We start from the raw sequence: 17,487 nt of genomic DNA, 5'->3' as shown, positions 1-17,487 counted from the left end.
CTAAAGGTTAAAGTAAGTTTCTCCAGTCTATTGTGATTTATCTGCAACACAAAACATCAGCCTTGAGCCTCTGAACAGATTTGAATGTAGTTTTGGTGCACCATACAATTTTAAGCATGACTTTTTTAGTCTGATTCACCATAAGACATAGGAGCAGAAATTAGGCCACTCGGCCCATCGAGTCTGCTCCGCCTTTCAATCATGGCTGATAAGTTTCTCAACCCCATTCTCCCCATAACCTTTGATCCTCTTACCAATCAAGAACCTATCTATCTCAGTCTTAAATACACTCAATGACCTGGCCTCCACAGCCTTCTGTGGCAATGAATTCCATAGATTCACCACTCTCTGGCTAAAGAAGTTTCTCCTCATCTCTGTTCTAAAAGGTCTTCCCTTTACTCTGAGGCTGTGCCCTCGGGTCCTAGTCTCTCCTATTAATGGAAACATCTTCCCCACGTCCACTCTATCCAGGCCTTTCAGTATTCTGTAAGTTTCAATCAGATCCCCCCTCATCCTTCTAAACTCGATAGAGTATAGACCCAGAGTCCTCAGATGTTCCTCATATTTTAAGCCTTTCATTCCTGGGATCATTCTTGTGAACCTCCTCTGGACCCTCTCCAGGGTCAGCACATCCTTCCTGAGATACGGGGCCCAAAATTGCTCACAATATTCTAAATGTGGTCTGACCAGAGCCTTTTAAAGCCTCAGCAGCACATCCCTGCTTTTATATTCTAGTCCTCTCGAAATAAATGCCAACATTGCATTTGCTTTCCTAACTACTGACTCAACCTGCAAGTTACCCTTAAGAGAATCCTGGACTGGGACTCCCAAGTCCCTTTGCACTCCATTCTACTGCCTTTAGTTACTGCACTGTATTGGTTGGAATTGATGAGCATCAAGTGGAAGATTCCTTTTTAGCTATTTTAATACTACCTCATACATGTTATTTCATTTGCAAATAACTGCCCAGTCACTTTGAATTTGAGCTGTCATCTCTATCGCAATGGATTCTGCACATTTGAATCCAGGCTACTAGTGTATAAAAAGGAGTGGTCATAGGGCACCCACTCTACACTCCCACCTCCCTCAAGACATTTATTTTTTGTACATTAACAAATTTAACTTTACCTCTTACTTGAAATCTCAAGTATTTTGAGCTTTATAGCTTTTTGTACTAGTGTCTATTGGAAATCAGGTACATCAAATTATACACCTCCCATAATCCCTCTGGGTTTTCATTTCGTCAAAACTAGCCAAAGCGGTTAGTCAGGATGCTGTTTCAAGTTATTGCAGAGCTAATGTTTATGTTAGCTCAGCGGTAGTACTCTCATTTGAGTCAGGTGTGGGTATACATAGGATATACTCCACAGAAATAGGCTATGCCAGTATAATGCTCCACTTGAGCATCCTCTCAGCTGTCATCTAAATCTCAGCATAACCCTCCTTCCTTGTATGCTTGCTGGGCTAGCTTTCCCTTAAATGCATCAACACAATTGCTTCAAAAACTTCATGTGGTAACCACTCTCTGGGTTTTGAAGTTTCTTCTGGATTCCTTAGTGGGTTTCCTGGTGACCACCTTATACTGATGGCCTCTAGTTATGCTCTTCCCCCGAAGAGGAAATGTTCTCTCTGTATCCACTTTATCAAAACCTATCAACATTTTGGCTTGTTACCTCCCAGCCTTTTTTCAAGAGGAGACCCGGTCAATCTCTTCATTTCTGGCATCATCCTTGTAAATTTTCTCTACACCCTTTCCAGTGCCCTGTTCCATTTTAAAATTATAAAATACTTTGTGGTGCTACTGCACAGTAACAGCATGAAATGGCTAGCTTCACCTATTGCTCAAACTTTGAGATACTTTTCTGTTTCATGCCGCCACAAAGCGGGAATAACGAGTGGTATTTTTCCCCTAACAGGATGTTGCCGTCAAGCCAAAAAGACCTTCTACCTACCACACAAATGCGGTATATGAATTTCAGTACTGCTGTGATGCCAGGTATGTAGGTGGAATAGACTTGCCAGTACCCTTTTCTCATGAAATTTAAATTGTTGCTCCCTTTGAAATTTGGCATTATATCTGTCCTGATGAGTACAAGATGAAACTTTAACAGTCTCTCTTTTTTGTCAGCAATACCAAAATATAAATGTAAGAACACTAGGTACAAAAGCAGCTCATTAGCATGTGAATTGGAAGGTAACTCATCATTAGACATTCCAATATTTAACTCAATACGATTTTGATTACCTTTAAAAGTTCAATGTTTTTTGGAATTTCACTGGAAAAGAGACTTTAATCATGATGTATAATTTTATTAACAATAAAACCACTTGGAGAACATCTTAAATCAATTACAAAGAACATTTTCTAACTGTTTAATCTCAGTAGCCATCATACTGTATTGTTTACAGAGTCCGAATGAAATTGCTTGTTACTTTGAAAAGGTTACTACTATTCAGTTCTAATAGCACATGCAATAATGTAATATGTCAAGTTTCAAAGCAATAATTTCCATTTATTCTGTGCATAGCAGTGCAACTCCACGCTCATAAAAGCTGCGAGAGTCTTCCTTGGTTGCAATTTCAAAGTCAACAGTGAAGATCAGGTCAGCACGAGTGAAGTTTAGGTACACTGGAAGCGTTACCTGTGAAGTGAAAGATGTGAAATGGTACATGCAAGTTAGAAGGGTAAAATAAAATCTTAAACAGGTGGTTAAATGAACAAAAATAACACAACAGCATAGATACTGGAAATCAAAATTAATGCCGAAACACTCAGCAGGCCAGGCAGCCAGTGTGGAAAGAACAGACAAATTGGCACTGAATTTTGACAAAAGGTCCAAACCCAATATCAACGCACTCTCTCCACAGATACTGCTTAATCTACAGAGTGCTTTCAGAGCCCTGTAAATTTGTTTCATTAGAGTGGCATCATACATCTACATTATATCTACATTAAGCATTCAAGGAACAGAAGTATAACTGACTTTTTTTTACGCATTCAATGTGAAAACTGAACACTATTCCGGAATTTAAAAAGGAACTATTTCTTCAATCTCAAGACGGAATTCCTTTACAGGGCACCTAGGACCTGAGTGAACAGGACAAGCAACTGTATCTCCCTCCTTAACCAATCAAGTATTGTGCAAATTATAATTTTGTTTTTATTTGTTCATTTATGGCCCATGCCTAATTGCCTTTGAGACAGTGGTGGTGAACCACCTTGAACTGATGCAGTCTATATGGTGTGGATAAACCCACAATGATGTTAGGGAAGGAGTCCCAGATTGTTGAATTTCATGTCAAATCAGGTACAAAGATAGAAATAGAGAGCAAGATATGAGAGAGAGAAAGAGAGAGAGACAGAGAGAGAGGGTGGGGGGGGGAAAGAGAGAGAGGGGGGAGGGAGAGATAGAGAGAGACAAAGGAAAAGTAAAAATTTATTGAAATTTTTACTTATTCCAATAATTAAAACCTGAAAGAAAAAATCTAAGCGCCAGAGAAGTTTATCGGCAATAATTAACACTTAACACATCTTTAAAAGGATACTTAGACTCGACTCAATGCATTTCATCAGGAAGCCAGCCAGCAAGATGCCATTTTTGCATAACTAATAGAGCGGTGCCACGTATTCAAACAACAACATTTTAATTGTGTGTTCAATCACACATCTGCTCTCGCCTGCTGTGGTATTTATACATAAAAAATTGCAAGCACCAATAGCCAAAATTTTAGGCCAATATCTTTACTTCACTCAGCATAACATGCAGTATAGGATTACTAAGGAAATTAAGTCATTACTCACCACATTAGCTTTCCTTTCAGCATTTGTTTCCTTAACCCACCGAAGCTGTGTAAGAGGCAGTTCAGTGGATATCGAATTGGACAAAGACAGCTTGTTGTTATTACAAGTGGCACCCTGAAGTGTCAGGCCTGTACAAAGGAAAGGGTATGTTAGCTTATACTTAAATCAATCTTTTTAAAAAGGCTGCCATTACACTACCATTTGTGTGTCAATGTAACAGGACTTTACACATGCATCCAAAAGGGAGCAGAAATGTAAGTTGAGAAATCAGATTATACAGCTCCTGATTGCATGGATAAAGCAAGATTTTATATATTATACAACCACATACAACTTAATGTTCAGTGTAGTAAACCAGCCAGACATCATATGTCATATCATCCAAGATCAATATATTAACACACTTTGAAAAAATCCCCACGACTTTCAATGCAACAATTTTGTCCTTTTTCTTTCTACAATGGACAGTAATTAGAAGTGAGATACTCTGGTGCAAATATCAGTTGGAGAAAGCTTGTTATTGAATCAAAGCTACTGGAATTAATAAAACCATAATTTTAAACTGCTGTCAGTCGTCAACACTAGATTCAAGACTGCACTACTAAACATTAGTCCAAATAGTGAAAATCTGGTCATGGAGTCAAGGTAGTCTTAAGGTGGTATGATCGAGCCTACGATTATCGGTGCTTGTAAAATCTGCTTTGACAATTCCTTCAGTGCCATTTCTGAGTAACTTATAATCTTTGAAGTTATTTCTGACGATGCTGTGAACGGGTCAGAGATTGTGGAACCAGAGGAGCTGCTGGACATTAAAACTGATATCAAGGAGTCAATTGGAAATATGGAAGGGGGGGTGAAGTGGAAATAAATCTTATAAAACATTCCAAGTTGAACTTTGTCATTCAAGTTCTAATAAACAGAACTCATACTTTCAACTCAATTATGCACCCATCATGTTACTTGTTATCCCAACTAGATACAACTTGTAGTATTAAACATTAATGAAAATGACTTGCACTAACCTGTGATCCCAAAACTGCAAGCATCCAGTACAGCGTTCTGATTATTTGTAACAGTGACTTCCAGTCGAAGCTCTTCCAATGACCAACTATTTGCCTGAGCCACATATTGCCGTGTTGCTGTGATGTAAGCCTCTGGCACATACAAGCCACCCAGGCAAACATGGATATTCTACAACAAAAAACATGTGTAAGACATGGGAAACTATTTTATACTAGCAATACAAAAGACAACCAGTCTATATTCTTGTCACTGGCTCTGTGGTTTGTAGGGAGAGATGATTGCTCCCCTACTGGAATGAATTAAGGACTTAATTCACCAAACTTGTCCTTCTGATCCCAAGATCGAATTGCTAAAAAAATTTTTTTTACATCCTTCTGAACAACTGTTGGTGAATGGCATGATCTATGTAAAAAGAAAAGCAATTTGCAATACAGATACCATTTAAGCTGTCAAAAGTTTATGGGGCTTGCAAACATCAAGTCAGTGATTCATATGAAGGAATAGGGAACATAATCTGTTGTGACTTTTTAATAAACTTAAGGCAAGTACAGCCTAAAATTCTTCTTTTTACATTTTTGTATGGTTTCATTGCTGGAATGTAATGATTACACATTAAGTTGTCTAAAACTACTACTGTAGCTGACTTTTTAACAAATAGGTATTAGCTATACATAGTTAGCAGCTTGCTCAATGGCTCGCTGTAGTCCTCCAACTTCAAGCTGAGGTACAGCAAGCCATTCATCCACAGACCCAGATGACATACTGGCAGAATTGTTGAAGATGGGAGAATTGGTAGCGGACAGGATGTATAGAACGTGGGAGACTGGTGATTGGCTGGAGTACAGAACTGATTCTACCTTTATCCCTTTGGAAGGGGAAACCAGGGATCAAGTCACTAACCTTATACATGGACTTCATTGATTTTGAGAAGGCATTTGATTTGGTCTCACATGAGAAACTCTGGTTGAGAAATTTAGATATGGGATACCTACCACATTGTCAACTTGCTAGCCAAGCTTTAATGTAAGCAATGAGCTAGGCTGAGAGTTGTCAGCACCCTCTAGAATGGTTCAGTCAAAAAGGGTGTTAGACCAAAAGTGTGCCCTCTCACCATAATTATTCAACATCCTAGCAGAAATGGTAGTGAGGGAGACACTTCAATGATACAAAGGTGGGATACCGATTGGCAGGTGGCAAGTTTCAAATCTTTGATGTGCTGATGACATTTTCCGCTCGATAGCTTGGAGGTGCAGCTACATGAGTTAATGGATCGTCTTGATCAAGTTAACAGGAAATACAGTCTCCTGATCAACGTCAACAAGACAAAGGTGGTGGGGATGGGTGGAAAGATTCTAATTAACGGAGTTCAGCTTGAACAGTTGATACCTTTCGCTATCTTGGGCCATTTATCACAAAAGATGCAGAGTCTATCAAATCAATGTGGGCTGGACAAGGGTCATGGTGTTGAGCGAGAGTATGGAGTAGCCACAGCACTTGATTATAATGAAAATTCGTCTTCTGAAAGCCCTGGTGCGGCAGGTGACAATGTATAGATGCAAAAAGCTTGGCCATCAAGAACAGTGACAAGGCTCAAATAAGAGCATTTGAAAAGAAAGTATTCGCAGATATTAGGTGCGTCAAGGATGGTCAAGTGGACAAACGAGTGGGTACTCGAGAAAGCTGGTGTTAAGAGGACCTTGCTTGAGGTAGTGATATTACGGAAGCTCACATATTTTAGACATATGATACAATAGGAGGGGAGTATTTGGAATGAAGGCAATGCAAGGCAAAACACCTGGAAAATGTACACAAGACCCAAGATAGCATGGATAGATAATATCAGAACGTGGACTGGCCCTCTCTATGGGACAGGCAGTGAGAGCAATAGAAATCAGTGGAGAAAGATTGTTCATATTGTGGCTAACCCTCGGAACGAGGAAGGATGAAAAACAAGGCAGTTAGCAGCTTCTTGCTTCAAAAAACATTAAGTATAAAAGAATTGCAACATATTATCCATTCGGAAATTTTGGCTAATGTGCAGCAAATTGTTTTTGTTTACATTTTGGAAACAATGCGCCACGCACAGTCACAACCAACAGAAGCCACAGTGAAATTTAATTCAGGTTTTACATCAAAGAGACCTATTCATATGTAGCTGATCACACCAATTCACACAGAGGCTGGCAAATCCCACACTTGCACACTTTCAACTTAGTAAAAAGACTTAAACAGCTGGGTTAGCAGTTCTATGAATTTAAGTGTAATATATAGACAAACCTTTAGTTCTTTAGCTCCTCCAATGGATGCTGCCTGGGATATCTGTTGCAGTTGCTTTATACGCTCACTGAAGTCAGACACCCACTGAATAACTGTCACATCTGCAGGAATTGTATAACGGACCCAACTGCGAGGCAGGATACCTTTTTTTGGAAGAGGAGTGGAAGATTGAGAAAAAAATATGAATTGTAATTTTTAAGACAGTCAGATGTTCATTTATATAGCACCTTTCACAACCGTGCGTCATTCCAAAGCACTTGAAGTGCTTTTCAAGAGTAGTCAATGCAGCAGCCATGTTGCACACTGCAGGCTCCTATTGTGACTAGGTAATCTATTTTGGTGATGTTGATTGAGGGATAAATCTTGGCCAGGGTATCAAGGGCAATTCCCATGTTCTCCCTCAAGTTGCGGCATGGATCTTTTAAATCAACTTGAGCGCGCAGATGGAGCTTTGGTTTAATGTTTTATCCGGAAGATGGAATCCAACAGTCCATCACTCCTCGCTGGCATGTCAGCCCTTGCAAATAATTGGGTTAGTCCAGATATAGGCACAGATACTAACGTATGATTATGTAAAATGAACTATTTAAATTACTCTGCAGGAAAACCATCATCATCAGTTTGGATACATTTATAAACCTATGTTTAAAGAACTTTATGCCACTGCTTCGAAGATTATACAATTTTAAATGCAGTTCAAATCATAAATGTCACAGGTTAATATCCTTACCTTTCACCATTTCACTGATCAGTGTCCGCAGATAGTTGGTCTGCTTCTTTTTCCCTTCGCATACTTGCACTATATCAGCTAGATCTTGGCGAATATCTTGCAATAACTTTGCACCACTCTTAACTTCTCTTTCAAAAAATCTAAACAATGGATCCTATAATGACAAACAGTTGTATAACAATCATTGATTTGCAATGATTTATTTGCAATGGATATTTTAATTTTATTAATAGACAGTGAGATCCACTGTTAGGGAAAATGGAAATAAATGTGGGGAAAATGGTAATAAATGTAAAGTTACAAAGAATTATTCCACATTTTCTACATAAACACGTTTCACTCTCCATTACTTTTAATTTTTTTTTCATTCCTGGGTTAAGTGCATAATTCTAGCATCTGGTGCCAAATTGATTCAATCATCTACAGCTTCAAAAAAAAACCTTAAAACTTGGCCATAATTTTTAATAAATGGCCAAGATTACTGAAAGTGCACAGTTTGAATAGATGAAAAGTACAACAGTGACATACTAACACATGAAACAAACTTATCTTAATGCATTCAAGGCCTGCAAAAAAAAAATCACCTAAGTGCAAACACAGATGAAAATCTCTTATAGGTGCATTTTATGATAAGTAATCTGGAGAGCGAGTGAGAAACAGCTAACCTTTCAGGTCGATGCCCGTTCGTGTTGAGGGGCTATCAGTCTAAAACGTTAACTTTGTTTCTCTTTCCACCGATGCTGATAAAGTGTTTTCAGATGTCAAGAATTCACAGTATTTTGCTTTTATTTAAAATATTAAACAGCATTTTGAAGAAAAAGGGAAAAAAGCAGGCTATTCATTTGTGCTAGCAGGTGAGAGACTGACAGGCAAAATGCGATATCCTTTCACCAACGTTCCTAATTTTTTTTCGCGTAGTACACTGACAATTTGCTCAAGGTCACAGCTGTGCAGGCACAGTAATTTAAAAGAACCAACTTGTGCATAGTCGCAAAGGGATTTTCGGGGTGCTGCATGGTTCAGGAGGAACACTGCTTATGATTGAAAATTCCAGTCAAACTGCCTCCTACTAAGCTCATCTGCCCCATACATAGAATTTAATACAGAAAGTGTTACACAGGCAAATATTAAATTCAAACAAATTCGAACGGATATGGGGCTCTGAATAAATAGAAACAAAAATTAAGGCAAGAAGGAAAACTTGTACTTCTATAGCACTTTTCACAATGTTCTGAAGCATTTCATAGCAAGTCTAGTTCCAAAACATAACAGTTGTAATGCAGAAAATGTGGCTGCCAATTTCCAATGTCCCAAACAGCAATGAGATAAATTACCAGAGAATCTCTGATTTGGTTGAGGTATATATTGCCAAGGCTGACAATGACGATAGTATACATTAATACAGTACCTAAAATAGTAAATGGTGCTCTATAGAACTGTACTCAAAAGTTGGTGCAGGGCCAAAGGGAGAGATATTAGAAGTGACAAAAGGGATGCGGTTTAAGATATGCCTCAAAGGAGCTGAGGTTATTGGGAGGTAGTGGACAGGTGTAGAGCAAAAGCTCCAGAGCTTCATGCCTAAACAACTGCCAATAGTTGGGTGAAGGGAACAGGAGATGGACAAGAGGTCAGAGCTGGAGGAATGTTCTTAAGAGGATGGTAAATCAGGGGATGGTTACAGTGATAGGGAAGGGCATGAGATGAGGATTTTAAATTGAAATGTTTGGGGACCTGGTGCCAATGCACAAGGGAGATGGCGTTTAGAACACAAATTGCAGAATTTTGGATAAGTGCTGAGAAAGACCAGGAGAGTATTGGAATAGTCAAGTCTAGGAGGTGATAAAGGCATGGATGAAAGTTTCAGCAGCAAATGGGTTGAGGTTGGGCAGAGACAGATAATGTTATGAAGGTGCTAGAAGGTGGCCTTCGCAATGGAAAAAAATATGGGGCGAGTGGCTCAATTATGGGTAAAACAGGATATCAAGATTGTAAATAGACTGAACAAGCTAGAGATACTGGGGACTTGAGGTGAAACCATTGTGCTTATACTGATAATGGCTCCACTCTCACCTAATCAATCAAGGTTAGTGTCACTGATATATACAATGGAGCAGTCATGCTGGAGGATGAGGATGTGGTCAACCAAGTGTAAAGTGCGAAAGCATGAGGTTGTCCACTTTGGTGGAAAGAATAGAAAAGCATATTATTTAAATAGTGAAAGGCTGCAGAATGCTGCAGTACAGAGGGATCTGAGTGTCCTCATACATGAATCACAAAAGTTAGCATACAGGTACAGCAAGTAATTAGAAAAGCAAATGGAAATCTGGCCTTTATTGCAAGGGGAATGTAGTATAAAACTAGGGAAGTCTTGCTCAACTGCACAAGGCATTGGTGAGAACACACCTAGAGTACTGCGTACAGTTTTGGTCTCCTTGAGGAGGAATATACTTGCATTCAAGACAGTTCAGTGAAGGTCCACTAAATTGGTCCCTGGGATGAAGGGGTTGTCTAACGAGAAAAAGGTTGAACAGGTTGAGCCTATACTCAGAGGTTCAGAAAAATGAGAGGTGATCATAATGAAAGATGTGAGACTCTGAGGGGGCTTGACAGGATAGATGCTGAGAGGACATTTCATCTCATGAGTACCTAGAACGGGGGAGACAGTTTTAAACAAGGCACATTAAATTTAAGATGGAGATAAGGAGGAATTTCTTTTCAGAAGGTTGTTAGTCTTTGGAATTCTCAGCCCCAATGAGCAGTGAAGGCTGGGTCATTGAATATATTCAAGGCTGATATTTTTGATCGATAAGGGTGTCAAGGGTAATAGTGGGGGGCAGACAGGAAAGTGGAGTTAAGGCCACAATCAAATCAGCACGATTGCACTGATTGGCAGAGTCGGCTCAAGGGGCCAAATGGCCTACTCCTGTTACTTTGATCAGGGCCATTTCAGTGCCGTGGCAGGGATGGGAACCTGACTGGTGGGATTCAAAATGGCATTGTGAAAGGCAAAAGCAAAAAACTGCAAATGCTGGAAATCCAAAATAAAAACAAAAATAAAAATACCTGGAAAAACTCAGCAGGTCTGACAGTATCTGCAGAGAGGAATACAGTTAACGTTTCGAGTCCGTATGACTCTTCAACAGAACTAAGGAAAAATAGAAGAGAGGTGAAATATAAGCTGGTTTAAGCGGGGGGTGGGACAAGTAGAGCTGGATAGAGGGCCAGTGATAGGTGGAGATTGTCAAAAGATGTCATAGACAAAAGGACAAAGAGGTGTTGACGGTGGTGATATTAGCTAAGAAATGTGAAAGGCAGGCATGGATTGGGAAAATGACAACACCAAGGACATGATGAGAAACAGAATTTGGAGGTGCAGCAGTAATTTGAAGGATCAGAATAGGTTTTCTGACGGGGTGGTGGATTTTAAAAAGGGAGACAGTTCCTGAGGAGATAAGAATCATTTACAGCTAGCATGGGGGCAAGGAAGAAATTGGGTGAGCCGTAGTTTAGTGGGACTGGGATCAGGAAAGCAGCAATTGAGTGTCATAGACAAGAGGAGTGTGGAATATACATGGGGGAGGATGGGAGAGAGGACTGGGACAGGTTAGGCGAAAGGGTAGATATGGCTGAAACCATCTGATCAGCTGTCTCTATCTTAGTAACAGTTTTCCATGAGCTCTTTACACTTGAGGTGAGAGCGTGGAGGTGACAGTGCAGTGATTTAAAAAGATGGCAAGTAGTGGAAAGAAGCCAGAAGTTATCTTTGCTTGCCAGGATTTTCCTGGAATGGTTTTGGCAGTGGAGAGTGAAGCTCAATAATGCTTGTGGTGGTACAGCCAGGTCTGACGACGGATGGCTAAACCAGTTTTGTGACAGACACTGAAGCTTGCACTTCTTGGACATGAGAACAAACATGGAGGCCACACCTGAGGAAGTGATCAGGTTGGGACTGTTAGGTTTTGAAAAGCAAACAAGGGCTTCAAAAAGTCATCAAAGTAAAAACAAAAATTGGGTTCTGAAGAGTCATATTGGACTCTAAATGTTAAACTCTCTCTCCACAGATGCTGCCAGGCCTGCTGAGTTTTTCCAGCATTGTTTTTATTTCAGATCTTCAGTATCTGCAGTACTTTTGTTTTTACGTCAATAGAAGTGCCCAGGCTTGACTTTGAATAGTGCTATGGTGATCTTTTATATCCACCTGAGAAAGCAAAGGGGCTTTTTGTTTAATCTCTCATCTGAAAGGCAACATCTCCAACAGTGCAGAACTTCCTCAACACGTGTGTGAGCATACGTTACATGTTCGAGCATACGTTACATGTTCAAGTTTCTGGACTGTGACTAGAACCCACAACTTGACTCAAAATCAAGAATGCTATTGCTGAGCCAAGGCTGACACTCAAAACAGCACCAAGTATATCTGAAAATGATGTTCCAACACAGGACTGCATACATGATAAACATCAGAAGCTGCATACTTCAGCAGGGCTAAATGATCTCTAAATCAAAGTTCTGCAGCCCTACCATTTCCATATGGAGGATGACAATTGAGGAACTAACAGAAGGCTCCATGAACATCCCCATCCATGCTGATGGAGGAGCTCAGCAGACAAATCCAAGAAACATTTACAACTATTTCCAACCCGAAGTGCTTAGCAGATATTCAGGGCCTCCTCTCAACTTCCCCCGAAATCACAGATGCTAATCCGCAGCTAATTCAATTCACAATGTAATAAATGTGGTTATGGTCTCCTACAACATTCCAGCTAGCCCTGAACTCCACAACTAACCACATCTCTAAATATATTGTTCCAGTCCAGCTATAGCAATGGCTGCTACCTGACTTCACTGGAAATAGTCTACTCCTCTTAATTCAATACTTTCACGCAATAAATCCCACTTCTTATGCATTATTTGTTCCTTGATGTCAGACAAATACCAAAGTCCCATCAGAATTTTTAAAATATATTTTGCAGATGTATTTCAGAATATTGAGAATTTGAATCTAATCCATAGCCTAACCAAAAAATATAGCCTGAAAGATTACTTTCTTCATTACACGGAAATGATTTCTGCATCAGGGATCTAAAATCAAGTTTAAAACATCAAGTTTCTATCAACATAAAAGCAAATTCAGCCTTTTCCAGTTAACATGCAGCAGAAACAAACGTTTAAGTTTGGCAATTGTTTTGCTTTTATTTCTGATGTGAATGTTAGAAAGTCTAGGCCAAGTTTACATATGTTGTCAGTGTACTCCATACAAAGCATTGTACCTGCCTTAGGAACCCTGGGTTACTAAATCATTACAAATGACCAATTGCGACAGCATGCCAGATTTTTAAAAACATTTCTCCTTGCAAATCCCATAATCAACAGTTAGACCATACTAAAATAATTACAGATTAGCTTTTATACACACTATTTCTTCATTGTATGCAGATATGAAACAATGCTTCACACTTCTTACCTTAATATTGTCAACAGTTCGTTTAAGGTGGTTGAGTGACTTTGGAATAAGTTGGAGCCAGTTGCAGGCTGTAGTGTGAAGTGTTCGCATCCAAATTGGGCGTCCATCTGAAGTAGAACCTGTCCGCTGCTTCTTCTCTGTCTCAGCATAAGCTAGATCATCCTCATCCTCCAACATTTGCATTTTCAGCATTTTGCTGAGCATGTCAGTGCCTGAACCAGATAAGGGCCAAGGGATCAAAGATAGTCTAGCTAAATAAAGGTGCTGCCCAATCAACTAACACCAGAGAATGGTGGTAAAACAAATCAACTGAAAGCAGGTACCACAAGGGTAAAAAGCTGATACTCAGAAAAAAAATACATAAACAACTGAAAATATATTATACTGCCAAAAAGATACTCATGTAACCAGTTCAATAATAGTCTTGGAATGGCTTCATTAAAATAAAAAAAGTGTGTAAACTCAGGCTGCTGATAAACAGTCAAATACTTGAAAGTATGTGTCTGCTGAAGAATGAGATCAGACTTATGTTAGTGACTGTGCTGCAACACAAGACACAGGAAAACATGCCTGACACAGTAGTAGTAGGACAAGCATGATAGTAGTAGTACAAATAGCAAAGTATGAATTTCTGTAAGTATAGACAAATTCTAGCTAAAAAGAAAAAGATTTTGAAACAGCACAATGTCCTTAGCAGGTGATGATTTGATGGCTGATTTTCATGATCAGCAGTAAAGTGACAGCACCTGTTGCTGTGGAGAAAGCTGCCCACAAAGATCTAACAACTATGTGGCATGGCTTTTCCCTCTCTCAACATCAATTTTAATCTGGCACCAAGTCAAAAGAATCTCCAGGGGTCCAGCAACAGTGATGTCATCAAGTAGGGTAAGCACCAATCACACTGAAGTACTCTCATGGACTGCAAACCTGAGAAGAGGATGCCCAATTATCTTTCACTTTAAATTTTAGAGTTAAATACATGATTGGGACATATACATGAGATTTAGGTAGAAGTGGAACTATCAAAACGAATTTAAATTTTAGAAAAAAAGAGGGGAAACTTTATCATCATGAAGGAATTTGACATTCCGCAAAAATAAAATTAGCTTTTCAGGGCCAATGCGAATATTCAGCAGTAATTATGAGCTCAGTGTGCCATTAAGAAACAGTTGTACCCCATTCAACAAGGTGCAGCCTTTAAAGGGTTTTGCAGTGAGACTAATAGTGTAAATGGGCAAGTTCTTGTCAGTCTGGGTACACTTAAACAACACCCTATGGGGGAAGCATAGAATTACTGACAGCAACTTTTGGCACTTAATTGCATATGTGGACTCCAGGAGTAGCTGTCAGATCCAGAGGAGTAATGACATCATCCTTTGACAATTTCACAGACATTATCACCATAAGATATGGACCAATATGTTTAAAATAATAAAATTATGGTATAGTAAAAAAGGAAGTGAAATCTCCTTGGCAGTTGCATAGTTATTGAAAGTTAAACTTGAACTTAATATTTTTCTTAAATATAACTGATGAATTTGCTTAGTTCTGCACACATTAAATTTATACAGTTTTTGTAAAACTAAATACAATTCAACTTCAAGAAAAGGCATGCATGAAATGTAATATCACTGTTTAAAAGTATTAAACTTATACTACATTGGACCTCAAAATTACTACTTGTTTTATAATTAACTATATCTTGTTCACATGCTATACATTAAATCTCTGAAAATGGAGCGACCATTGAGAAATATGTAAAGTAGTGAACCTGAACATCTAATGAGTTACAAACAGAAATAACTAGAAAATTCATTTCCTCCAAATCTATTCATTGCTCCTAATGCATCCTACGCATATAGTTAAACAAACCTAATTAAATATAAAATGAATATCTGGAACGTTCTAATGATCATGAGATACAAATGGATTTCCAAGGCATTGAGGTGTTTGCAGGGTGGGAGGACTAATGGGGAGCAGGTAAAATAGGAACTACTTTCAATCCAGATTTTCCTCCTTTGGTGGGAATTGAGCGTAAGTGAAATGTGCAAAAGCGAAAGGGAGAAGAGTGAAATATTTGAATCAGACAAATGCAATCGAAGAATTAGCAAAGTGAGAGAAACACAATAAATGAAATGACAACACCAAACGAGCTACGTATATTTTTGACAGAGTACATCACGTGCGAAAATGTAAAGTTATAATAGGTTTATGTATGCCCAATGTCTATTATATTATCTTTCTTTTCAAATCACGATACCATCAATCTAATTATTTGGAAGGGTTAGCAAAGTTCTAGCACTTGGAAAGCTTATAGTTACCCTGTGTAGTTAGAAGCACTTTTTCAGCATTGTTTGGTAAACCCAGCCAGGATGGTGTCTGAGTATCAGGAAGCAGCTCAACCCACTGAATGAACTCCTCTCGTCTGCATAAAAGATCACCATTTGTTAATTAAAGCTAAAAGGGAGAAACTTTTCCAAATTAAGTTTAGAGATATAGTTTGTCTAATAAGGGTTGCACAAAGTAAGCATGTTTTAAGCAATCACTCTAAAAGAGGATCTTACAGCAAATAATTTCATTTTCTCTGAAGTCAACATTCTTTAAACATGAAAGGCATCTTTTTTAATTGACAATTGTTACTTTGACTTTAGGTTTTTACCTGATGCCATCTGGCATGAGAATATCCTTATGTCCATCGACCTTACATGCCAATTTAAATTCGCTGTCAAAGCTAGCAGTCGTAAATAGACGCTCCAAAAAGGAGTTCAACAACCGCTGATCAAATTCATTATCGATACGCCCACCATAAATAGATTGTGCCATCAAGGTTTTCAAAGCTGCCCAAGGAATTTTATCAGGCGAAATGTTCTGGCGTCCCTGAAGAAAACAAGTCATTTCATTTTTAATCATGGAAGTTGGGAATGATTGTGATTTGAAAGTTCACTATTTGACACTCATGATGCTTGGGCCGTTAGTAAGTTACTAACACTAAAATATTAGTAATAATGACAATATTTTACAACATGTAGGCATTACAATAGTTTCTAGTCATTTGTATAATGAGTATGAGCAAATATAACAAATATTCAGTGAAAGTTAACTAGATTGGTCCCTGGGATGAGAGGGTTGTCCTATGAGAGGCTGAGTAAACTGGTCCTATACTCTCTGGAGTTTAGAGTAATGAGAGGTGAAATAATTGAAACATTCAAGATTCTGAAGGGGCTTGACAGAGTAGACACCGAGACATTGTTTTCGCTGACTGGGAAATCTACAACAAGGGGACACAGTTTCAGGATTAGAGTGTTGATCATTTAGGACTGAGATGAGGAGAAATTTCTTCAAAGAGTTGTGAATATTTGGAATTCTCTACCGATGGTTGTGGATCAATGCACCATCATTGAATGTATTTAAGGCTGAGATATACTGATTTTTAGTGTCTCAGGGAATCAAGAGAGATAAGGGGAGCGTGTGGGAAAATGGAGTAGAAGAGCAAGATCAGTCATGATCATACTAAATTGTGGAGTAGGCTCAATGGACCATATGGTCTTCCCTTGTTTCTATTTCTTATGCTCATTCAATTCATGCCGAAAGCCAAATTAATACCCAAAATGTCTAGTGACTCAGCATTGATTTGAAGGAAGCAAATTTAAACATGAATACACCGAATCAACCTTTTAAGCCGGGTTTAGAGTTTACAGGATTTACGGCTCAAGAAGAGTCCATAAACAAGCTGGTTTGACCATCACTAATCACCCTCTCACATTTGCAGAATAACTCCAGAATATAGAAGGAACAATTTCATCAAAATATGTTAAAACTGCCTCTGAAAGCATTGATAAAAAACTGTATTAGGTTCATAGTCTTCTGTCATATCAGGTAGTTAAATTACAATCACTAAAAAGTTTTTTTTTAAAAAAGAAAAAAGGGGGGAAATTTTCTGTTAATAGCTACATTGCAGTGTGTTCGGAATTCCAAAACTCATTAAATTTCAGCTAAAAGCAGGTAGTTTCGCACTATTTAACAGCAAAGGTGCAATTATCTCAAAAATAATTTCAATGCAGGCAAAAAGAAATATTTTAAAACATTTTTCATTCATGAAGCAACTAAATGTAGCTGCATTAAATGTTGACATTCCATATACTGTACATTTGGGGCTTGCTTTTGAAAGAAGCTTTACAAAAGCAAATATTA

The 17,487-nt window shown here is 38.6% G+C and overlaps 1 protein-coding gene across 2 annotated transcripts in view; it reads right to left on the bottom strand.

Moving 5' to 3' along the window:
• Nucleotides 1–2,294: 2,294 nt before the first annotated feature.
• Nucleotides 2,295–17,487, bottom strand: part of dync1h1 (dynein, cytoplasmic 1, heavy chain 1) — a 107,785-nt gene continuing 92,592 nt past the window's right edge. For both annotated transcript variants that reach the window (XM_041214741.1, XM_041214740.1), the window contains exons 71-78: nt 15,956–16,173; nt 15,618–15,721; nt 13,297–13,508; nt 7,833–7,986; nt 7,103–7,245; nt 4,825–4,993; nt 3,803–3,930; nt 2,295–2,642 (exon numbers count right to left, since the gene is read on the bottom strand). In XM_041214741.1, the coding sequence (XP_041070675.1) occupies nt 2,514–2,642; nt 3,803–3,930; nt 4,825–4,993; nt 7,103–7,245; nt 7,833–7,986; nt 13,297–13,508; nt 15,618–15,721; nt 15,956–16,173 (1,257 nt within the window). In that variant the 3' untranslated portion in view covers nt 2,295–2,513. The remainder of the gene's footprint in view (nt 2,643–3,802; nt 3,931–4,824; nt 4,994–7,102; nt 7,246–7,832; nt 7,987–13,296; nt 13,509–15,617; nt 15,722–15,955; nt 16,174–17,487) is intronic.

Source organism: Carcharodon carcharias, chromosome 20 (assembly GCF_017639515.1).
Source record: "Carcharodon carcharias isolate sCarCar2 chromosome 20, sCarCar2.pri, whole genome shotgun sequence".
In the NCBI taxonomy this organism is placed as follows: Eukaryota; Metazoa; Chordata; class Chondrichthyes; order Lamniformes; family Lamnidae; genus Carcharodon; species Carcharodon carcharias.
The sequence above is the reverse complement of the archived record's forward strand: the minus strand, read 5'-3'. Positions and strand labels throughout refer to the sequence as shown.